This window comes from Copadichromis virginalis, linkage group LG17, assembly GCF_057382275.1.
Source record: "Copadichromis virginalis isolate Kocher_CV1m ecotype Utaka linkage group LG17, C_Virginalis_male_GT1.1, whole genome shotgun sequence".
Lineage (NCBI taxonomy): Eukaryota > Metazoa > Chordata > Actinopteri > Cichliformes > Cichlidae > Copadichromis > Copadichromis virginalis.
The window spans coordinates 37,769,427-37,795,365 of record NC_140634.1 but is presented as its reverse complement, the minus strand read 5'-3'; the positions used below and the strand labels follow the sequence as shown (position 1 = coordinate 37,795,365).

The window sequence follows — 25,939 nt, the reverse complement described above, 5'->3', positions numbered from 1 at the left end:
ATTAGGAGGCTTGATATTAGCAGGCTAATGCACGAAATGAAAAAGGTCATCATTATCCCTGCTGTGGAACAGCATTAGCAGTGTGCACACTGCCTGCACAGAGAAAATACCAGCAAATAGAAAAATGCTGCAATAGCACAACAATTTGAATAAAACACTGGATATATTTAAAAAAAAAAAAATAGAATGGAAAATGAATAAAACACAGTGGAAGTAAAAAACAAAAACAAATCACAAAACATAAGGAAAGTGCAGCTGGTTTTTTTTGTTGTTGCTGTTTTTAGTATTTCTGTTGTTTTTGTATGTTTTTTTCATGCTTTTGCAACAGTTTTCTATTTGATGGTGTTTTCTTCAGTTGCACTTGAGTTTTATTCATAAAGAGGTAAGAAAAAAACCCTTCCTAATGCAATGCATTGCGAGCGAATGATTTAAAAAGCTATTAAATAGTTTAACAGTACAACAGGACACTAAATGGTTTGTTCCCCACATGTGAATATTGATCATTAGATGGTAAATTTGTGACATTTTAATGCTCTGTATTGATACTGTTGTACTGTACTGTAGCTGATTTCTGGAAAACATGAAACAAGTGCCACGTCCAAATATGGAAATGATTAATCTTACAAAATTTTAAATAAAAGAAAATGACTTAAATATATACAGCAAACTATTTTCTTTTCTAACCAGATTCCAATGAATAATCAAATTAACCCAAAATGGATTTAAACGGATTCAGATGGACTTACCAGTAACAACTCCCATACAGATGTAAAGCTGCAACACGTTAGTGCAGAAGGAAGCTGAGATCATGCCCAGGGCACAGAGGCAGCCCCCCATCATGACGATGGGCCTGCAGCCATATGTGTTCACCAGTATGCTGCTGATGGGACCTGCAAAATATAGAAGACAGAAAATCAAACCACATGTTTGCATGTTTACAGCTGTCAGGATCACTGAAAGTGAGCGCATAATGACTTAATCTTGTTAGCGCCGAACACCACCCAGAACCCAGCAGCTATTAATAGCAGAAACTAGGTTGTTTCAATTTTTAAACGAGGCACTCCCACCATCGTGTGTCAAATTAATTTAAGTAAAGTGACAGTGTGATTAAACAGAATAGACTTGCATGTAAAATTACTTTTTAAATTCCATTTGACAAGTTTAAGTTATGTAAAAAAATGCATTGTGTCGAAATACATTAACTAATGTTTTATTCTCCCGGCTGCACATTTAGAGGCTGTGCAAACAAACAGCCTTAAGAAAACATTCAGTTTACTCACTGAATCCAGATTTGTAAGGGATACAAAAGAGTCGCCTACTGCGAGCATGTGAGGTCACTAATTATGCAACTTCAGCATGTAATGACACTGAAAGCTCACAGCCAAAGTCTTAAATTAGGTTAATTAGGTTATAAGAAATCCCTAATGTAACCATGTTATCTAAATGACTTAATGAAAAGAAAAAACAGAGGTCTGTGTGAATATTATTAAACAAATGTTAATAGGAAAAGACTGATTAGATCTCACAAAGGCACTTCCATAGTTTTACTATGCTATGAGCTGTAGGTATGTATGACTTGTAATAAATCTCCGAATGCACCTTCATTATGAAATCCATGAATCTCAGCACTGAATTCATCAGCCAGGATGCACTTCCAATGTGAAATCCAGCACTGAGCAAGACTTTCAGTGGAGCCTGCCTGATTTATTCACACATCGATATTATCAGCCAACGTTATAATGGAAGAGAATTGAATAGAATAGGGTTTTTTTTGTTGTTGTTGTACATGTAGAACAAAATTGTGGGCAAAGAAATTTTGAAAAGTCGAGACTGGAGAAACACCCTTCAAGCATTCAAGCACTGTTTAGATTGCTACAAATGTAACAAGCAGTTGATCCCAGCAGAGTTGGGAAGAGTGTAAACAAGCAAATGCTTAACTACACATAACAAATGTTAGGGAAATCGAATTACATTTCATGTGTCAGAAAGAACAAGAATCATTTTTTTCTTTTTATCACCATTATCGTCATTAGTCTCAAAAATTCCACATCAGTCAGGCTTTAATTTTTAAAGCTGTAGTATATTTGGACAATTGTGGTCAACAGGACACCATGTAATCACATTACTGACATATAATGATCTAATAAGACTAGTAGACTAGTAAATTTGAATCCAATATTAACCCTCAGCCTTGGTTCAGCAACTCATGAAGGAAAATATCTGGCTCTCTAGCTGCTAACTGCTATCTCACCGCTTTGCCAGCTTAATCAGGGTCCTAACTGTTAGTACAAAGTTTTCACTGTATGCTACTAGTTACCATAATGGAAATAGATGCCTGGTGCTAATGGAAGCAAAACTCATAAGAGTTAAACATGAAGCTATAGCTGTAGTGTATAGAGTCAGAAAGTAAGACAAGTTGAAAGATGGAAATTGAAGCTATCGCTCTATTAAGCTAATAGAAACTGGAGTTGGGTCAACAACACAAAAAAATCATCAAATTATTCAGGGTTAAAATGAAAATATTTTAAAATATTAGTAAGGATGATAACCACAGGTATTTACTGTATTATCTCCGCCAAGGAGGTTGTGTTTTTGGTGTGCATGTCACTCTGTCTCTAAACACAATAGCTTGAAAATCTTTGAATGAATTCAGATAAAACTTTGAAGGGGAGTAGAGTGGGGTCACAATCCATCCAAATTTAGCTTGCATCCACCAAGGTTTTCAAAATAAACTAAATGATTTATTGGTGGAAAATTTACAAAAAGCCTTGTAACTTATAAACTATGATTGGTGCAGGTGCTGTGTATTGTCAACATGTAAAAAGTACCGAAATATGATTTAAAATCATATGACATTTCAAGGTCAAGGTCAAATAAGGTCAAACGTTTATATCTTTTATCTTAAAAACTATGCTTAAAATAAATTCTGCCTTTTTGTTCGTATTAGCAACATATAGGAAATGACACTGTTTATGATTATTATCTAATTCAACTCAGTTCAATTTATATAGCGCCAAATCACAACAACAGTCGCCTCAAGGCGCTTTATATTGTAAGGTAATACATACAGAGAAAAACCCAACAATCACATGACCCCCTATGAGCGAACACTTTGGCGACAGTGGGATCGAGAAACTCCCTTTTAACAGGAAGAAACCTCCAGCAGAACCAGGCTCAGGGAGGGGCGGGGCCATCTGCTGTGATTGGTTGGGGTTAGGTGTTATGTACTTTACAGTAACAGCTTGTAACCAACAATATGTAACAACATTACTAATAATTTTACTAAACAATGAAATGAATGCTACAAATGTACTACATCCACATAAACAAATAACAATTATATACAAAATGATGTCAAGAATGTTGAAATGGGATTCATATAACAAAAGCCTGCATCTTGCACTTGCTTTAAGTGCACTTCAAAGCTATTGCAGTGCTTCTTGCTGTCATTAAAATCTAGTTCTTCCTGCATTAAAAAAAAAAAAAAAAAAACGCAGAGAAAGTCCATTTCCGTTCTAATAACAGTGATGGGAAAATCTCCTCTAACTTAATGACTTACTGTTTGTTATTCTCTGTTGGGCCTGGAATGAATTTTCATTCACATTTTTCTGCTTTGCTGCTCGTTTCACTGATTTTAGCTAAAAATGGTTGACTCAACAACTCAGATTATATTGCTGCTGTGGCACTTTATGTTCTATTGTTTACATTTTGTTCCACTTGAGATGTGTGAGAACATTTGATTGCTTTCTCTGTACAAAGCACCCTGCTTATAATGAGGCAGCAATAAGAATTGTTTGAGAAATCTAAGCATCTTTTAACTCACCCCGTCTCCTAACCTTTTTGCTGAATTTTAAGTGCAGGAGGTGTAAATCGAACAGAAAGAGAAAAGTAATGAAAGATGTTTTTTCTTCTTCTTCTTCTTTTTTTGAATAATGCTCTCATTACCAGGCAGAAGGTGTATCATATTTCTGCCAGGCCCAATGCAATTTAAAAAGCCACACTGGGCGAGGAGTCATCTCACTTAATTTGCTCTGCATGAATCTTTTTTCGACCTTGAGGAAAGTTCCCCTCATTTGCATCCGCAGCAGTGATCGGTATTCTCGGGGGCTTGGCGGGACCCGAATCGGCCAAGATGAGGAAGCCCCTGAGCCTGCACATTACCTCTCTTGCAAAAGGGCTTATCATCTCCTGGCCAGACACAGCGTGGACTTCATTACACAGTGGACAAAGACCCAAACTAAATATAAGCACCTAGATCCCAAAAGGGAATGACACATATAGAGACGCGTCTAACAGGTTTTTTTTTTTTTTTTTCCACGAGACTTTAATGTGAGCTGCAAGCGAAGAGGCTGGTTCAGCTCACGATAGATGCCGGCTATCCATCACACTTCAAACAGGATAAAGAGTTGACAGAAATGGAGGCAAACAACTTTTAAAAGCTGTTCTGCGGTTTTTTGAAGTGACTCACCGCCGACCCATTACACGGATGTTTTAAGGGAAATAACGGAGAGTGAACCAGCCCGAAACCCAGTTTATTTATGTGATAAAAGTTTATCCAAATTTTCGGGCTCACAAGAGGCTTTGATGTAAAGTTTACACTTGTAGAGCAGTAAGCAGCAACATCCTGGATGATGCTAACACGGTGGCTTTAAGCCGGAAAAAAAATAAATGCAGATTTTTAAAGGTACTTGAAATTCACTGGCATGATCAGTCAGGGCGGGTAAAGTTTTCACCACAGAGGTGCTTCTGAATAAGTTACATAAGTTCTCATTTTTAAAGAGACGACAACACTTACATGTTTCCTCACAATATCCACATTTCTAATGATAATTCATGCACGTCACTGGCAACAGTTCTCTTTTCAGCTACTGTGCAGTGTGGTAAAAAGGACTGCTCAATCACTTTGACATGCAGCAAATACAGCAACCTTAAGGTGTTAATGAGGTGGAAATGACATCTCAAGTTCAAGAAACAAGGTTCCCATTGACTTTTTCCACTGAGAAATAAGAGTAAATGAATGTATAAAAGTATATTTACTCATCATCATAAGCAATATTATTGTTAATATTTTTCTAAAATGACCAGGTAAAACATTAAAAACAAAATATTTGGCTGTATTCCTTATGAGAAACCAGCCTTTGTATCCTGTCTTTAAGACTAACCGTGAGAGTGATACAGTGTGCAGCGTTTCCACAGCCAAGGTCAGCGCTCTCTCTCTCTCACTGTGGATTAGCGACACTAATCCAACATAAACACACAGCATGCAGATTAAACACATCATCACAGTGCGACACTCGCTGTGCTGAGTGGATCATTGGCGGTTGCTTCACTGCTGCCTGATGTAATACGAGGCAGGATTGCACTCTAGGGCTGAAGTATGCCAAAGGCCGTCACAAAAGATTTCCCATGTTGGGTTTACAGCTTTTAACCACACCTTCTCTTACAGAGAAACAAAAGAATAGCATCGATAGTTCTTTTGTTCTGGAAAACATGTTGTCAGCCAGGTGATATGCACATCAGGGCAAGCAAATGACTACGCAAATTTTTAGTAGCAATATCTGTAGAGCTTCTGTAGAGGAAGCTCTGTCATGCAAAAACTGAAACTGAAATGTAGCTACACAGTTGTACTGCCACTCAAAATGTCTGGTTCCATAACTGAATGCTCAGGGCTATAGACCCGCAGCGAAAGATTAGCTTATTATTTATTATTTATTATTTTAGTTATTGTTTTTGATTTTTCCTATAAAATAACAACAAAAGAGATCAATACAAATATCAAAAAGTAGCCAAAGTGGCGATATGGAGCGGGGTTCTGTGAAACTGAAGTATAAGCCTAATGCTAACCTCCTCTGACAGAAGGATAGCTTAGCATGCTAAGGTTGACATGATGTGGATGATAAACTGGGTGCCATCAGGACGCTACAACACAGAGCGAACACCATCCCCACAGACACAGCGGCCAGGGAAGCAGAAGAACATCACATCAAGAAGTCCCTGAGTAAATGTGATTATCTCAGCTGGACATTTGTCAAAGCTGGGAAGGCGCCTAAAGAAAGCTCCAGCTGATCCAGGAGAGAAGAAAGATAATTCCTGCCTAAGTGAAAACCTGTAGTGATCCCTTATGTGGCACAAACAGAGTAATGTAGTGTACAATGTTAAGTGCCAGCAGGTCTTACACATCGAGGAAACCAAACAAGCAGATGGCACAACACAGAAGAGCTAAGGACTAAACAGTCTATTTACACCTACAGGCCAGTGGACACATCCTGGACAGGGAGGAACGCTGGTTTGAGGGCGGAGTCAAGGAGGCCATTTACGTTTAAAGGGAAAGACCATCTCTGAATCGAGGTGACAGATGGCCTAAGGGTCCATCTGTCACCATCCTATATCTCTGTGATTGCAGCCATTCCCCAACTCTCTGTGAATGTAATAATAGCCCAACTTGCCTCATTGTCTATAACTGCTTTCTATGTATCATTCACCAGCATTCATAGGCCGATTGATGCATCGCAGAACAACTTGGGGTTAGTATCTCGCCCTTGACTGGAGGAGCCAGGGATCAAACCAGCAACCTTCCACACACATCTCATGTCGTGTGGGACTTTACAAATGTGACCTAACTGGCTTATAAACTATAATCCACTGAGCCAAAACCATCATTTTCAGTATTTTGTTCATCAAAAAGCTTAGCAGGTTGAAGAGACACAGGGTAGCTCAGGGTAGAGGTAATAAGTAAAAGGTCATTTCAGTCATTTGGATCAATTAGATTATTACTTATGGGTGTCTGGGGCTGTCGGCTCATTACCAGGCAGCTCCACAGTAATGACAGGGCCATGCAAACACCAATACACACACGAAAGCAGCAGTGGGGAATTAGAAAGGTGTTAAACTCTGATTGAATCATCAGCGTGAGAGTCAGAACAAGAGAGCAGGTGTTTAATGAATAGCTGAATGGCTGCGATCAATGTGAACGAATGAGAAACAAGAGCGGCTCGCTCAGTAAGCGCATGTATTGATGCCGTAACCACGTGATAGCGGCATATAGACACTGCTAAGCTAAAGCAGCAGTTAGCGATCGGTTAAAAAGCCAAGACAATCAGCAATAACCACTCAAGTTTTTTACTGTTTGATAAATATGTTTCGCTAGGAACACTAGAGAGGTTGTGTCATTACCAGAACAGCAACCATTGGCTTGTTTCAGCCTGATGAACGCCACCTGTCCATAAGGTGTTTACTCATAATCAGAATTACTCACAATCCCAAATTACTTTATGAGACCACAATACTTAATTTTGAGCAGAAGACTTTACCTTATAGTTACTGAATGAAAATTTGTTTTCAATTGAACACAACATAGGAAATGAGCTTTGCGGGTCTGACGATGACAACAGCACACGACAGAGTGACAGGAGGATTACAGCGTGGACAGATGGCACTACCGAGCCGGGAAACTGCAGGCTTGAAGCCAAAGTGGGGAAATACAGCAGGTGATCAGAGCAATATGGTGGAGAGGGCGACCTGCTGAAAACAAATTCCAACCCTTCAAAGGTTCCTTTTTTCAAAACAAAATGAGGGGCCAGCTGCAGCAATGTGGCAGCATTTTGAGAAGATAAAGGATTTGTCTGAATCGTGCTCTGAATTTGATTAGAGGCTGAAAACTATTAGAAATTCTAGTACGCGGAAATAAAAATTCTGCCTCAGTGAAATGAAAATTCGCCTCTTTCCATGTCAGAAGACAGATCAATTTATTTCAAAATCCAATCAACAACCAATAGATTATTTTTTCCCAATTTCCAGGCTGTAAGTGATTCTGACTCACAAGGAATTACAATTTGTTGTTGTTGCTGTTGTTCGGCTTCAATTTCTCTGGTTATCTGCAGGCTGTGCATGTGATGCTTTGCTAGCATCTCGTGTGGATTCAAATCCAGGTCATGATCCAATGACACAAACTAGTTCCATTTCAATTCTGTCACTGCATATTGTGTTTACAGGTAGAAACAGTGTGACAATGATGAGAGAAACTATTGAATAAACCATGTCCCATCCTATGTGCCTTTCCTCATATCGTGCTTTTCAGATTTCAGATGGTGCATCTGCTAACTCCAACTATCTAGATTCAAGTTATTTAGCATTATTAGGTTGTAGCATTGACAAAAACACAAGTACTCAGATATTAATTAATAACAAATTATTACTGAATAAAAATACTAATTTGCAACTGTATCAATACCAACAATAGCATCTTTGCCTCCGTCAGCTCACACACAACAACCCAAAGCAAGGCTGCTAGCTAACAGCTGCTAGTTTACACTGAACAACACTTTAGAAAGAACTTCAGAAGTCAGTAAAGCTCTCGTTTCAACAGCAGTAAAGTATTAAACAGTTATCATAAATTTTAATCTGGCTGGCAGACATGTTGACGTTCGCTGTTTAACAATTAGCAATTAACCCATAGCTGTGTTAGCCATCAGTTATTGTTAACGGAGCAGCAAGTGGACTTTAGTTAGATCCAAGAGAAATAGTTATTGCAGGCAGCCACGATAAAGCAGATTATGGACATATGGAGAACAAGCCTGTTCTTTTCTACTTTAACAATGATTTAATTAAACGTTCTCTGGGTTAAATTTTGAAAATGCAGACAGAGACCGGTTCAATCAGTTTCATAGTGGGAGGTCTGTTTTTATGTCTTCTTTAGCATAACTAATATGACGCCTTATACAAAATTCATTTGTAACTTTTCCATAATACTTTTATGCAATAATTAAATGATCTATGTTTTACGTCGTGTAGTTGCTGTAGCAACAACCCATGACAACCCCACTCTAGAATACCAAATTATTATTAGAGGCTTTCGAAACATGAACAGGTTTAACTATGTTAGAAAAATTTCATTTAGCTTTTCCTTTGTTTTAACCAGTTATTTACCTGCAGCATACATGACGGCGAGCATGATGGAGGAGATCCATGCGATCTGACTGTAGGAGGCGCCGAAAATGTTCTGGATTTCTTTGAAGAAGACTGTGATGGCTTTCGGGAAAGCGTATGAGAATCCTATGGAGATGAAAGATCCAAGTACCACAGCCCACCCCCACCCACCATCTGGTGGGGGCACAGCAGGACTTGTGGCTGGGGTTGGCATCACTGGCCCAACTCAATGCAGATTTGCTGAACGCTGGAAAAAGAAAGAAAGGAGGATATCAAAACTCACAGAGAACTTTAAGGTTACGGAAAAAATGACCCGAGAAGTTCTGTTTCTAGGAAAATGTCATCGATCATTAGGGGTAGTATATCCTGTAGATAAATCACAAGCTGTAGCTCATATTGACAGTATACAGACACCTGTGGGATGACAAAGGAGGTTCAAATGTTTGTTCTCTCTGTTTTTCAGATGCGCAGCTGCAAACAGTAATGTGACACAAGAGCAAGGAGGACATGCCAGAGGCCCTTATCCTTTATAGGGTGTGGGCAAACACAGGATCACGAGATTCCAGAGGGCATGCACTCATTATACCTGAGAGGCCAGATCTCCCCCGCCCACTGCTCACCGTGAGCACACCTCCTTCCCACAGGCATTAATGAAACAAGGGTAGAGCTTGACTTACAGAAGTGTGGTGGCAGTTTAAAATCACGTGGTGTGTATACAGAGTAAACCTGACCTAATTATACGTAAGGGAAAAAAAAAAAACAAGTATGGAAACTATCTACTGCCACACATCGCTGTACTGATGCTACAAGTCAAGTAAAGAAAGATGCACTTATATTCACGGACACGTGATAAACCAAAAAGGCCAGCTGCTATGTTTTTAGCTCTGTGTAAGCTCATTAGCCTCACCTCTGTCATCAGTCAGAGGTGAGGCTGTATAATTTACAGCTGTATAATTAATTTGAGGCACCCACTGAGATGATGGCAGCTAGTGTGGCGTCACAGAAATGAGCAACCTGTCGAAGAGTCAACATGTTTGCTCATGTCAGCGGTGCAGAATCACAAGTGAGTAATTATTGAGATTAACACAGCCAGACTCGGATTACCGGGTACGAGTCTGAAATAATTGGCACCGCTGATTTCACTTCAGCTTTGTGTTATTATGTTTTCATTAGAGAGCGAGACCCATTTTAAGGTTTAAAAGTCAAACTGGTTCCCTGTTGATCGCTTAATGATGACCTGTTCCTAGCAGACAGGTATCAGCAATAGCTGGTTGCTAGAATACCTGCCAGTCAGAACAGTCATTGTAAGCTTAAAGACAATCCAAGCGTTTAAATCCACCATGAAGTTGTTAGTAAGGGGGAAATTAGCTATAAAGACCTCAGGTCTCAGTCATACAAGCCGAGAGTACGGTCGGCGTCCCTTTGGCAACCACCAGTCTCTAGGGAGGAAGCTGCGTTCCTACATGTGGTGAGCGGTTGCTGGAAGTTGCTGGCAGGTGTAACTGGTTGCAAAGAGCTATGTGGTGCTGCACTTTGGTTGCGTACTGCTAATACTTACCAGCTACTTGTCATGAATAGACCATAAAACGTGTCTATAATTCTTTCAAACTGGAAGGAATTAATTAATTAAATGTGTCAATAATGAATTACAATTAAAATACATAATTATTAAATGTTTTAAATTTAATTAATTAATATTTTATTAATTATTTTCTACTTTTATTTGTAATTTAATCCATTATTTAATTATGTATTTAGCTAATTCATTTTGGCACCCATGGCCATCTACAGTCCAGTGGTAGTGAAGCTGCAAAACCAAAAATGGACAGCATGCTTCAAGGTAAGGTTTACAAGTTTTGAAGCATGCTGCATAAGGCAGAGAGTTTCCATTCAGTACAGGTATCTGCCAGCAACCTCCAGCAGCTGCACACCAAGAAATCCACATTTTTACCTAGCGACAGTTTCTAGGCCTCTCTGACCGAGGGCTAAAATGTTTCTTGTTGTAGACTGTGGCTGAAGTTGGGCATTTATGGGGATGGAGTTCTTTTTGGAGTCAGACTCCAGTGGCCATTAAAGGAACTGCAGTTTTTTGCATTCTGCATTTGATTCATTGTTTAGGGGAAGAGATTGCTGCTGGGGTAGCCGTCACCCGCTATTTCTCAGACATCTAAATAATTGTCAGTGTTTTATTATTTATTTAGAAAAAAAACAATGGTCACGATTAAAACTCAGACCGGCACAGTGCATATCAAGTTTCACCTGTCTGTGCGCTTAATGATAACATCTTCCCCGTGCCAGTTGACTGATCAAGCAGAAAATTGACTAAACATAAACATCATACGAAACCTCACTATCCAGCTTTGTATCTGATCAAGCGACTCGACCATCAGCTCTGACAGTTTCCTCTACAACACAACAGGCAACCACTGGAAAATTCAAACCACAACTTTAAGTGAAATACAACATCATTGTTTTTAACTTTTACATGAAAATATTCAGCTGGCTGATCCAAACGTACCGGCCCTGAGTCGACATCTTACCAGAGCAAGTTTCATTTAAGAACATCAAAGGATTTAACCAGGAAACATATGGTTCTCCTGTCCGAGTGCATCAATGACTCGTAAAGACCAGTGTAAATAAATGATGTCACTCTGCTTCCTTGTTCCAGCTCAGGTATGAGCAGACTGCATTGTTGTGGAGACTCGTACATTTGCTACTGTCAATAATTTTGAAAAGCTAAAGAAAGTCAGGAAGCAGGAAATAAAAGACAAGATTATTTCTTGGCAGGAGGCCAGAGAGTGACATCACAATGAACACTTTTAAGGCTTTAAAACGAACGAACTACAGTAGCAAAGTTGGAAAAGCAAGTTCAAACAGGATTTGTTCTGTTTCTTAGCAATGTAGAGCCATTCGTGCATTATTAGCATGACAGCACAATACCTGCTGTTCTGTGCTTAAAAAGTTCACAGAAAGAAATCTGAATCGGAGCGGTGTTTCATTTGGGAATTTCGACTTGGATGTCTATGGATTTCTAACTTTCCACTTCAACTGGAACGCACCAGTAAATAAGAAACTTCAGGGGCCCTGAGACGTGCGGCTGTAGCAAGTCTGTAGAGATTTTGTGTAGTAGATGCATTTCGCTTTTAGCCAACTAGAACAGTTCCTCCAAGTAGATTTTCAACTCATATAACAAGTAAACTATACTAACAATGTTGTATGGACTTTTGTGACTAAATGAGCCACACAGGCACTGACTAGTTTCAATGTGCATCACTGTGTTCAAGTGATAAAAAACAGGCACTGTGTTGATGGATGAATGACTCTACCTGGCTAGCAAGCAAAAGGAATATTGTGTTTTTCCTTCCTTTTGTCTGTTTTTCCCTTACCATATTGGCAGATATATTGGATATCCAAACTGATATCGTATTGGTACTGGTCTTAAAAATCCTGTATAGTTCAGATAATAATAATTAAAAGCCAAAGGGGAATGATTACATTTGCTTTTATTTTGGAATTCAATAGTTGTGGAACTGTGTTTTAAATAAGTGAATGATTTAAGCAAAACATCACTTGTGCTAAAAACTGTCCTCTATATATATATCTTGTATTGCCCCTTTAATCAAAGTTAAAGATTAGTCTTTCTTCCCGGAGTTTCATATAGTAGGTCTAATCCGTGCTAATCAGATTACAGACTGTCCAGAGCGGCAATTGGTGGAAATACTAGTTTTGATTGATTGAACGTGACAACAGTGCACGAAGGATCCTCAGAACCCATAAGCAGCTTATAAATTGATGGCTGTTAATATGAAGCTCCAAACAGATTGGTCATAAAAGATCTAGTAGGTAAAAAAAGGGAATTGTCCGCACAAGCTTGATGGATCTGGTTTATGATCAACCATATAAGTACACAAGAAGTCAAACAAAGTAAAGTCACTGTTCGGTCGTTACAAAGTCAACACTTACTTCCTTCCAGATCAGTGTCATGTGCCGTCTCCCCTGTGCCCTTCACACCAGTGATCATGAGAGCAGCTACTACAGCCCTGACTGCTGCTTGGGTCAAAGCTGGTGGGTTATAAAACAGTGCCAAGGAACAAGTCAGGTGACAACAACAGGACTGTATAACCACACCCACTTGAAAGACCACTTTTAGAATAAAACATTCCAACTCACCAACCAAACATAATTCATTGTCAAGGTGCTAATAAAACTTTATTGACTCCTGTCTGGAATTTTTTTCAGATTTGTCTTCCACAGAGGTCAGCAGTTACAGACCAGTATGCTAGTTTGACTAAGTACCAGCACTGATGGGCTGATTGCCATGGTGAGTATTTGTATGTTTCACATAATAAATAAGGGCTCGTTTACAGTGGTCATAAAATATGACTGTAGCTGTGAAGTCTTTCCAAAGCAGCATGTTAGACACAGAGCAGCTTCTGTCCTCCATCTGCGTATACATTCACTGGGTCATCGATCATTTAGCCCAAACCTATGAAAAGCCCATTGTCCATTTTCTAGCAGAACCATGTCAGAAAGATCCACAGTCATATTATTTAGTGGTCCAATGTCAGTGAATTAAGATTCAATCACAATCTTTCCTGAAGTTCTTATGTCTTCTTATTATATGTTTTTTTAGCATGTTTCCTTGGCCTAGCAATGTTTTCCACTGAGTTCAGGAAACATGATTAGGAAACATATTAGCACTTTTCTTCTTTTGCTTTTTATATATATATGACTGCTATGTTATCTACCTAGCATTAGCTCAGTGACATGAAACAGCTATCTAATAATAACACAAAGGATACATGAAGCTTACTTTGTGTTTTGGCAGAAACCAACGTAAACAGAAATCTTGATTGGAAGACGGCAATAGAAGACAAGTCAAAATGAGCTGAATTCATTATTTTCCAGTAATATCTGCCAAGTATTTTTAAAGATATCTCACTCTGACCCAAGAGGAAGGATTGGCCAACTGGCACTGATTTGGATTAACCGCATTTTTCAAGCATCATAATAAATCCCCCAAAGAATCCATCACAAGTCACCATGTTAGAAAGTGTTCTACAGAGCGACTGTGAAACCGCATTTCTCAACAAGTGTGGAGCCATGCACAGAGTCGCTCAAGCTGAACAGACTGAGTTTTTTTGGGCCTGTGTGATCTCAGTGCACTTGAATTGACCACCTGACTTCACCTTGATGAGTCTTATCCGGACAACAGAGCTCAGTGGAGGGGGCAGCAAGGACACGGCAAGGGGAGCAGAAACCAAAATAGAGTTTCTATAATCAAATCATAGAACTGGCAAAAGCTGGGTTACATACTGGACAGAATGTGTGTGCTGTTTGAGCTACAAGTCTTTGTTTGTAGGGTAAGGTTAGAGTTTGGTTAGTCGTGACAGGTTAAGGTTACAGTAACTGTGCATTATGACAAGAAATGTTCTCCGTGCAAACAGGTCTGCTCACATCTGTGTGTTTGTGTTTTTGTGTGAATGTGTATGTGTGTGTCCTAGAAAGACATCACTTAGTGCCTTGGTAGGAAGCCAAGACATGAAGAAGAATGTCAGGTTTCATTCACAACAAGGACAAAGCTGAGACTCAGTGTTGGATTTCATGTCAGTAAAGAGGAATAAATGAACTTTGCCCTCTTTGAGTTGGCACACCAGACCTACTGCATTTCCTGCTAACGGTAGTAGCAGCAAATCAATGACTACATATGATCATGTGTAGATCCAAATCTGACATTAGCATTCTGCCAATCTATTAGTATCTGAATTTATAACACCCGATAACTGAATGATGAAGAAGCAGACGAGACGAGAGAAACATCCTCCAGCCACGTCACGTGTGTTGACATTGAAAACTTTGTCATCCACACCAAAAACACAACAACCAGATGATCCGGGCAGAATGGTGCAGAGCTAAAATGAGTAAATAAATAACTAAACATAACAAATTGAAGTGAAAACTGTTTATTTGATGTATCTCAAAAATAAATAATATTGTCTCATATTTTATTTTTTTTTATTTAACCTTTATTTAACCAGGAATGTCCCGTTGAGATCAAAGACCTCTTTTTCAAGGGAGTCCTGGCCAAGAGGCAGCACATTTCAAGACAAATACATACGAACAAACAAAGTTAAAATTACACAAAACAATTACACATTATTGAGGCAGCCTGTAGGCCTTTGAGTTTAGTTTTAAAAACATTTAAAGACAACAATTCAGTTAGTTTCCAGTCTTTCTGTAACATTGTTGGGTCTGTGTTTCCACAAACCCCGCTAATTCTAGAGACTTATTCATCATGAAGAAAACAAGACAGTCGATCGATCCATTACTTGCACAAGGGAGGCCTCGTCTGTGTCCAGCACGACAAAGAACCCCAAAATGGTGGCCTCCTCTCGCTGCCTTTTATTGACAAACTTCAAACAATAGTTTACAAAGCACCTCCCCTTGCAACCCCCCTTTGGTTACAAAGACAAGGCACTGTATGTAAATGTATACACTGAGTGTGTGTGTGTGTGTGTGTGTGTGTGTGTGTGTGTGTGTGTGTTGGTCAAAGGGTCATAAAACCTAAAAGCAGGAACAACATCCTTGGTCATAAAGAGGGTAGTCTTCCCCCACACCCAATGTATGGTTTACCAAAGATAACACAGTGAAACCATACAAAGGGTAGGAAGCTCTACCAAACATCAAACAGATCTTCAAGTTAGGATGTATCTACAATAAAACCTCCCCCAGCACAGAGTGGCTGGAGAGGTGGTCAGGATCAAAGGAATGGCTTTGATCCTACTGCTTAAACTAAGACTGTACAAATTTAAGAAACACAATGGCAACATTCAACAATTAGACTTAACAAACATGTTCCATGAAAAAGGCGCAGAGTGGACAAAGGCTTTCTTACCCAGCTCTGTGCGGACAAGGGGAACAGACAACAGCAGCTGATCATTTGAGCGCAAGGAGTAAGAACCACTATTTGTCCTTGTGACCAAAGTACAAATATAAGGAGGCAGCAATCCAAGCATAGCTTTGTAAATAAAAGTGTACCAATGCCCCTATATCAGATTACCTAATATTGATATCTGTATCAGGCTTAAATATCCTATATCGGCTCTGCAGTAAAGCTAGAGGCCATAAAAAAATCACATTAGAAAAGCTTAAAGACTCTAAAACAGTAAGTGCAACAACTCCTTGTACAAAACACATTGAGAACTTGATTTATTGTTATTACAAAAACACTGATTACCACAGGTTTAAACTTTAATATCTCCTTAAGGGAATCATGATTCTCAAACTCTGCCAACACAACTTCAACATCCAGTTATTATTTTTAGATGGAAGTTAATTATAGTTTCCTGAGAGAGATATTGCAGACACCTTTTAAAGGTAGCCTTCAGGGGCCATTAAAGGAGGATGAAAAGAACAGCAAAGACATCCTTCAGAAGAGCAACAATTCCACATTTTCATGTTCACATCTAATTAAAAGTTTTCTTTGAATTCTTATATGTTGAAGTACTTTTTCCACTTTTACTGATAGTGGAAGGTTGAGCAGTGGTCAATTACTAATGTTTTTTAATGGGCTTTTGTGGAGCCTTGTAAGACTTGAATTGTAATGAAGGACAACAGAAGGTTAACTAAATCAGAGTTACGGAGCAAGAGGACACCGGTTTTACCTGGAGGAGATAAATTAAAGCGTAGGATTTGTCTGTATTTGTGAAGACCTTGAACAGAAGAAATACTCAAAAGCTTCACTTAAAAGCTATTCAGGTGAACATATCCTGTAAGTACAAAAGGAAACTTGACCTCTACACTCAGCTTGCCAGCATGCCCCCCGCCTCCTCCTGACTCCGCCAAAGCCTCATGCTGGGACTTGAAGTTATGGCAATGGAAGATTAGCTCTAAGGTAACCTCCAAGTAACAGTACACCCATTGTTAAAATAGAAGTTCATTATTAACCCAATAAACACCTCTCTAAATGTTGACTAAAGCACACATGCCATCTTCTTATCATCACAACAACAATCTAATCTCACTTCAGCAGTCAGGCAAACACACTCGCCCATATTCTTTCACAAAGAAATAATTCCTTTAAAATCTGCTTTCTGATTAAAAAGGCCATCAGGCAGAGGGTCTCCCCATAAAGTACACTAACACTGTAGTTCCCTTTCTCCTCAGCTTCTGGCCTTTTACTAACTCCGGGATGCCTTGATTTAGAAAATAAATTTCATGTGTGGACACAAGAGCATGCTGGGAGGCTTATTCACTTTTCCATATGGGCTGCCAACACCCACATTAAACATCCAATCCTGAGCTCGCTCTCCGCTACACACCTCTGACCATGTCATGAAGGTCACAGAACTGTAATCATGTTATATTTAGTAGTCAGACAGCAAACGTTAGTCATGTCTAGAAATGTGTATGGGGGGAAGGATACTAATGTTATGTAATGATACTAATTCTGTTGCTCAGAATATTTGTACTTTTTGTACCTTATTACTTGACGAATAGGGTACAAAAAAAACTTAACTAGCCATCATAAGAGTCCAAAGAAACTGTTTTTGTAGTTTTTGATCAGTGCCGAGTGGTTCTGTGATGGTGTGTCATGGGTGGGTTCACATCTGGCATGATTTCCATCTTTCAAATAAGAATCAGGTAGAATCAGTTTGAGTCTGCTCTTTGCTCTTTCTTTTCTCTTTTTAATGTAGGGAGCTAACTTTTTTTCATTTGTGAACTATCACTATTTTTCAAACCCTTGCAACTGTACTGCTGATCCATCAAGGTATGGAACTTCTGAGGGTGACCTGTGGTACCAGATCCTTTGGGTCTTGTGGGTTAAGCTTCTGGATAGGCCATGTTTAGGGACATCCTGTGGACGTTTTATCGAGCTGATCTGTGGAGTCTGGAGGCTTGCTCCGTACTTGGAATCTTTGACCCTCTTACTTATTCTTAACTGTTGTGTTTTCGTGATTTGCAGTACACTGTTGAGGAGGCAGCTGCTGTCAGAGTGCAGTTACATGGGTTTTACATGACAAAATAACAATGCTGAAACCCAAGGCCTGGCTGTAGTTTGACTATTCTGGATGTTAAGTGATTTCGAGGTGACCGACTGGGAAACACTCTGTGAGCCTCACGCCGAGGACATCAATGGGCTTACTGAGTGTATCACAGACTACATAACTTTCTGCACCGACTCCATTGTTCCAGCTCAGACTGTTCATTGTTACCCAAATAACAAGCCGTGGGTGACTAAGGACATCAAAGCCCTCCTCAACAACAAGAAGAGGGCTTTCAGAGGGGGCAACAAAGAGGAGGTGAGGAAGATCCAGGTGTTACTAAAGGACAAGATCAGAGAGGCTAAGGACAATTACAGGAGGAAGCTGGAGTGGAAACTCCAGCAGAACAGCATGAGAGAGGTGTGGAGGGGCATGAAGACCATCACTGGATTCAGGCCAACCAACAGCAGGGGAGCTGAGGGAGGTGAGAATAGAGCCGACGAGTTGAATCTGTTTTTCAATAGATTCGACACCACAGTGTCTGCTCCCACCCCCACAACCTCACCTCCAGTCAGCCTGGAATCCAGAGCCACACCACTGTGCCAGCCTCTCTCTTCACATGTTGCCTCCTGTGAGATTCCTGACACCCCTCCCCCACCCATCACCTTCACTCAATACCAGGTTGAGATGCAAATGAGGAGACTTCACTCAGGCAAGTCTGCTGGACCAGACGGAGTGAGTCCCCTTGTCCTCAAGGCCTGTGCCCCCCAGCTGTGTGGAGTCTTTCATAAACTGTTTATGCTGAGTCTGAGTCTGCAGAGGGTCCCGGTGATGTGGAAGACATCATGCCTCGTCCCTGTACCAAAGACGCCTCGTCCCAGTGGCCCCCAGGATTACAGGCCCGTGGCACTGACCTCCCACATCATGAAGACCCTGGAAAGGCTCATCCTGGACCAGCTGCGACCCATAGTAAGACCACATCTGGATCCCCTTCAGTTCGCTTATCAGCCTCGTCTCGGAACAGAGGACGCCATCATCTACCTGCTCAATCGTGTCTACACCCATCTGGACCAGCCGGCGAGCACTGTGAGGGTCATGTTTTTTGACTTTTCCAGTGCTTTCAACACCATCAGGCCGACCCTCCTGGGTGATAAGTTAGCAGCGATGCAGGTGGATTGTTGATTACCTGACAGGAAGACCACAATATGTACATCTCCCACAGTGTGTGTCTGACAAGGTGATTAGCAACACAGGGGCACCACAGGGGACTGTCCTCTCCCCCTTCCTCTTCACCCTCTACACCACAGACTTCAGCCACTGCACAGAGACCTGCCATCTTCAGAAGTTTTCTGATGACTCTGCGGTGGTTGGATGCATCAGCAGGGATGATGAGACAGAGTACCGGGCTGTGGTCGACTCCTTTGTCACGTGGTGTGAGCAGAATCATCTGCAGCTCAACGTGGCAAAGACCAAGGAACTGATCGTGGACTTCAGGAAGACCAGGAAACACTTGACCCCTGTTTCAATCCAGGGGGTCAGTGTTGACATTGTGGAGGACTATAAATACCTTGGAGTACACATTGACAATAAACTGGACTGGGCTAAAAACACCACAGCACTTTACAGGAAGGGCCAGAGTCGTCTCTATTTTTTGAGGCGACTGAGGTCCTTCAACATCTGCCAGAAAATGCTGAGGATTTTCTATGAGTCTGTTGTGGCCAGTGCGATCCTCTATGCTGTTGCATGCTGGGGGAGCAGGCTGAGGGTCGCAGATGCCAACAGACTTAATAAACTGATCCGTAAGGCCAGCAATGTTGTGGGGATGGAGCTGGACTCCCTCAAGGTGGTGTCGGAGAGGCGGATGCTGTCCAAGATAAAGACAATGTTGGATAACACCTCCCACCCACTCCATGACATGTTGGTCAGTCACAGGAGCTCGTTCAGTGAGAGACTGAGATTACCGAAAAGCACCACTGAACGACACAGGAAATCATTCCTGCCTGTGGCCATCTCCCTGTACAACGCATCCACTTAACACACTGTTTGCTGCTACAGCTACACATGTTTCTTTTCCAAATATTTATTTATGAGTGACTTATGTATGTATGTATGTATGTATGTATGTATGTATGTATGTATGTATGTATGTATGTATATATTGTACTATTCTTAGTTAGCGTATTGTCTGTCTTGTCTTAATGTTGGTTTAAAATGGAGCACTGTAACAAAAAATAATTTCCCCCAGGGATCAATAAAGTATTCTGATTCTGATTCTGATTAACAGTAAGTAAGTAACATATTTTCTCAGTGTGGAGTATACGCCATGTTTAGTGTTCATGAGGTCATACTAATGAAACCTAATCCAGAGGTTTAGCAGGTTTCCAAAACAGTCCTGTCCTGTTAGAAAACCCAGTTGTGTCCAAGTTTCTATCATCCAGCTGTTGATGTGAAGTGAAGTTAAATAATTTGAAGGTAGTCCTTCTTCATTATTCCATCCACTGTGCAAAACAGGCCCAGAGCATGATGATACCACCACCGTGCCTGACAGTTGGTACGGACGATCTGATATCCTCGTGTTCGTGTTGTTCCCTTGTCATCATAAATAATGTTGTTCCAAGTTCAACATTGCAAGTGACCTTCTGCTGACGTCATCCGCGACCTCGAAAAAAAACAAACGCCTTCAAAAAATCTACTTCACTTGCGGGAAGAGAAACCGCCTCTGTAAGGACAATATGTATAATGCTTACCGTTTATTAAAGGAAAGTATCCTGAAATGCAAAGAATTCAAGTTCCTGGATCGGCGGACAGAAGCGGTTTCTCCTGTCACAAGTGAAGTAGATTTTTTTAAGGCAGTATTTTTCAAAGGCACAAAAGGGGGACGTCACAACAATGTGATTGGTCACTTGCAATGTTGAACCTGGAACAACATTTATTATGATGATTTGGGAACAACATCGACACGAGGATATCAGATCATCCCAGTTGGAACAGTGTTCTCAGGTTTGACAGCCTCACCTTAACTCCATTTGTCACAGTCTGGCGAGGGCAGACTGTATGAATTGAAAAAGGACCCAAAACGCAGACGCCAAGGAACAGGGAACAGAACTTGAAATGTTAACAAAAGGCGAGCCGTTTAATAAGGCTAGTAGAAGAGGTACAAACAAAGGGCAAGGCAAACTGAAGCAAAATTAACACAAACCTAAACTGGGGAATCTAAACAAGCAATAAGAAAAACCTAGGCAAGAAACTTGGAAGCATGGCATGGGAAACATGGCGTGGACAACAGACGACCTGACAATCACACACTGAAAACAGAGGACTTAAATACACAGGAGGTGATTAGGGGAAGTGGGAACACATGGAGGAACAGCTGAGGGTAATAAAGCAGGACGAGGCAAGGGAAGCAAAACTAGAAACACTCACATGAGACATGGACCTTCAAAGTAAAACAGGAAACACACTGACTGAATTCTAAACATGCAAACTTAACAGCAACTGGGGAGACAGAATATAGGAACCTGAAATATGGTACAAAACCATCACAGTGGACATAACATGGAACACAGGGAAGCCATATGACGAAGCCAAAGAGCAAAACCTAAGATAACCATAACTGAGATCTAGGGAAACACGAAACAGTACCACAAAGGACTCAAAACATAATCCATAATATAAAAACACGAGATCTCTCCAAAATGAAACAGGAACATGAGAGGCAGACATAACAACATAAGACAACAGACATGAAACACACGAAGGGCAAGGGAGATTTAACATAGTTGGAACACGAGGGGGAAATAATAAGAACTAGAAACACTTAGGCATGATAACAAATAAACTTAGGAAACCTGATAAGCTTAAACATACACTATGAACATCAAAAGAACTGAAACTCAAAACACTGGGTCATAAGACCCAGGACCGTGACACCATTCAAACATACTGTACCTCTTGTTAATGTGACCAAAAAAAAAAAAAGCTATAATAGGCATTTTGTTTTTTATGTGTATAGCTGCAAATTTCAATTGAGCTTGAAGTTGTGTATTTTGGAGCAAGGGTTTCTTTTGCTGGTTAGCACCCTTGGCCCATGTCCATCTAAAACTCACTTCTATGTGGACAGTTATGGTGGGGTTTCAGCACTTTTCAATTCATGGCAAGCCGGAGCCGTGGTGATTCCTGGATTGTTTCTGGTTCTCCTAACCAATTTCCTCTCACCTTAGATTGACGGTTTAGCTCTTCATGCAGATTTTGGAAAAGTGATGACACATAAAAACAACTTGTACTTATGAACCTCAAGAGACTTTCCTAATTTGTGTCAGTTTGAAAATTGTGGAGTTAGCTGGACTTCCCCATTGTTTTGAGTATTGGAATGCTGTCAAACAAATACGTTTTATGCTCGCAAAGATAAACTGAATAAGCCTTTGAAACCTAGCCCTAGAACCAATTCAATTATTAATTGATTTAAATGAATCTATATATTTGAGTCTTTATGAATACTGGCCCTGTGTGCATTAGAGACAAATATAAAATGAATTCAAATTTGTTCACCTGATTCTTGTTTTTCTTAAAAGACATTAAAGATATATGCTGTACAATCATTCCACCCAGAAAAAAAGTTCAAATAAATTACCATGACATTCATGCTCATGAAGAGTGAATGTAAACTTCTGACCACAACTGTAAGTATAACATTTACAACAACAATCTCCTCGGGCAAAGACATAAATGCTAGCCAAAGAGTAACTTAGTTAAAAACAAACAACAACACACATTTTAAGATTTCTGCCCACATGGTCAGAAAGGTCACTGCTTTCGGAGAAACAAACAGTGTGGACATTGTCAACTGCAGACTGTTTAGGTTAAATCTACAGACAAGACAACATTAAAAGCAACAAAAATAGGACGGAGACTAAATAGAGAAAAATGCTAACTTCGTTTCTGATGGAAGGGCATGATATGACAAACTTAGGATATTAAAAAAAAGCTAAAATGGAAATTCTAATCATAAGAAAATTCCGGACATATCAGTAAAGTAAGTTAAAGGAGCACAGATGACTAATATCACACGTATTACTTTATAGCAATTATAAGTTTTCGCTGGTTAGCCGTGCTTGCACCTGGTCAAAAAACTGTCCCACACATCTCCTCATAAAACAACACAGATGTACAGATTTGACATGTTAACTGGTGAGCTTTGGAGGAGCTGAAGCATGTTTTATTTTTCTTTCCTTTGGTACAAAGCAAGCTAGCTGCTGACCAGTTTATATGCTATACTAAGCTAACTAGCTGCTGATGGTAGTTTCATTTTTTTGGTGCGGGTAACAATATTATTATCAGACTCTCAGCAAGAAAGTTAAAAACAGTATTTCCAAAAATTGTGAGCTTTTTAAAGTTTTTTTTTTTTAAAGTTTATGCATAGTCCCATGTAAATCTAATGCAAATAAATAATGGATGCAAAAGACCTTTTCATCTGCTAGCAAAATGTCATTAAAATGACGTTACTTTTTAATAACAAATTGTGACTGAAAAGTTGTACTCATGAGACATTTAACACACTGAAACTCGACTCAGAACATTTCAGTTCTGCTCCTATGGCCACAAGTGGTTTGATAAATCCGGTTTATACTAGCTACTGTAAGCCACCTAGAACTTAATGATCTTCAGTTTACAACTCTGCCTGTGCTTTAGCATTTTAGCATCTCACCACGGAGGGCGCTGTTACAACCACATATTTGATAACCTGCTAAGATGCTCTGTCACAGCCAACTTGCACGACAGGATCATAGATTACAAACTACAGACTTCATTTTTTCACTTCTACTCAAACCTAAAACTGGGGTCGTGTAAGCTTTTTGCCATTTAAGCTAAATACACATAGGGTATTCATCACATGCAGAATGTGAAGTTATTCATACAGATCACCAACTGAGCAGGAGTGAACCAGACCTGACGTGGACATAAATACTTGTGACATCCTAAGATAATAATATACTTTTTTCTCTTTCAAAGTTCGACTCGATCAGTAATGCCTATAGCTGGAAAGGCGCAGGAACCGGAGAGTGATTCCTCAGCACTGCAGCCTAATCATATGATGCTGCTGATTGAGACCGGATATTGACCGGATGAAGCCAGTCTTAATGCTCACGGCCTGCTAAACCGGATGCTTCAAAACAGCCCAAAAATCAGTGCAAATATATTTTAGGACTGTGCACCTCAGCTCTTCCACCTGCGACAACTGACAGAAAAGCGGCAGATGGGTTTCCCTTCTCTCCTCTCTTCAAAGGCTCCTGAACGCATCATAAAATGCGGTCACCCATCCGACTGGGACACTTGCAGCGCCGCAAGCCGCTGTCTTGACAGGCTACAGCGCTCATTCACCGCAGCGCACACGAATCCCTGCATCGCTCGGTTAATCCTCGGGCTCACCGGCAACGTCGGCGCGTCCTTCACTGCAGTCAATGACAACCGGCCACTGGATGTTACTTTACCTTCTGAAGGAGGCTGTGCGTGCGTGCGTGTCCTCCGCGGGCTGCCGGCTGCGATGACCTTGGAGCATAAAGATGCGTGCGGCTGTGTTGTGGACAGATCGCTATTTGAATTTCCTGAGTGAGCCGCTGCCTGACGTTGAGCTGTTGCGCACCACAGAGGGCGGCGCTGCCTGCCCCGTCTCCGTTTTAGATCGTGATCCGAGCAGCCCAGCTTTTTTGTTTTTTGTCACCATCCCTAGACCCTGATTTGGAGTGGCGTGGAAACACCACAGCGGAGAAAAAGACAATAGATTCTGGCGTTTTAAGCGTTTAAACAAAGTACATGTCTTTAATATAATAATTTAATAGTTATATAATATTTTAATAATTCATTATAATTAATAATTAGTTATAATTTAATTATATTAAATTCATATGGATTGCTTCTGAAAATGTCTGTCTGGTCTACTGCTGCACTTTAATCTCTGTCAGATGAGCTTGGCATTGTTATGAATTTAGCTTTAATTATATTTCCTCTTTGTAATGTAAGGAAAAAATGAGGATGTTATACATTTTTGTGTGTTTATTACAAACACACACACAAAGAAGGATAAGAGTAGTGCTGTGGGTTACTGCAAATATTGGCATGATCTATGCCAAGTACTGAAGTAAGTATTGCCAGTACCAATACTGATAACCATCATAAGCAGCTTGTGTTGGGGAGATCAGAGTGGCAGGACTTATTACATGAGTTGTCATCAGTTTCTGAACACATTTTAATGACCACTAAATCCACAATAGACAACACAACAAAGAATAAAACACTCCTTCCAGTTATTCATGTATTCTAAAACAGGGTTTTGTTTCTTTGAAGCTCTGGAATGTAAATGTACATGTCTCTAAAACACTTCGGGTGAACCTCTGTTGTTCAAACTGCTACAGGCTACAAATAAAATAGACATGACATCACAAAAAGATGCAGGCGGCATTTTTCAGAATGAATGCGTGAGGTATATTTTTTAATTCCCCCTAAAATAATTTACTTAACACAATTCAGTGGGACAGACAAAGTATTGATCCTATCGTGCTTGGATCAATTCAACACCAACACCATCAGTATTGCTACTATCGATATTTGGATTGTTCTACCACCGGTAACAGAAATGTTAAATCATTTTATATAATTATTACTTATACATTTACATTTGCAAGTCACGCCTCTTTTATAACTGGTAGTGCTGAAAAGAGTTTTGCTAAGGATAACACCATTGCGCCCTCTTTCCTTCAGACGCATTTTAGGAATTGGGACTTTGACTTCTTAAGACTTACAGATTGTGTCAGTCTAAAGGTCACTTTGATGGAGGAGACATGGAATGAGGAAGAGAAGAGCTCTACATCCTAAAAATAAAATTTTAAAAAAGAAAGCTCATGCATGTCCATTTGAATGAAGGTGCAAATGAAAATGACAACAGGTGAACTGTAGAGCCAATAACAGAAGTTACAGCATACAGTGGTTTTTAGGTTTGGTTGGCTTTTTTAAAAATTGCAGTGATGAAAGGGACC

The 25,939-nt window shown here is 40.1% G+C and overlaps 1 protein-coding gene across 2 annotated transcripts in view; it reads right to left on the bottom strand.

The window, feature by feature from the left end:
• Positions 1-24,668, bottom strand: part of LOC146689890 (monocarboxylate transporter 2) — a 30,988-nt gene extending 6,320 nt beyond the window's left edge. Inside the window, exons 1-3 of one of the 2 annotated variants that reach the window (XM_085436411.1) lie at positions 24,398-24,668; positions 8,926-9,172; positions 747-890 (exon numbers count right to left, since the gene is read on the bottom strand). In XM_085436411.1, coding sequence (XP_085292537.1) covers positions 747-890; positions 8,926-9,139 — 358 coding nt within the window. In that variant the 5' untranslated portion in view covers positions 9,140-9,172; positions 24,398-24,668. Of the gene's footprint in view, positions 1-746; positions 891-8,925; positions 9,173-12,888; positions 12,974-24,397 lie in introns of those variants that run through there. The other variant, XM_085436412.1, reaches the window with a different exon arrangement.
• Positions 24,669-25,939: the final 1,271 nt, after the last annotated feature.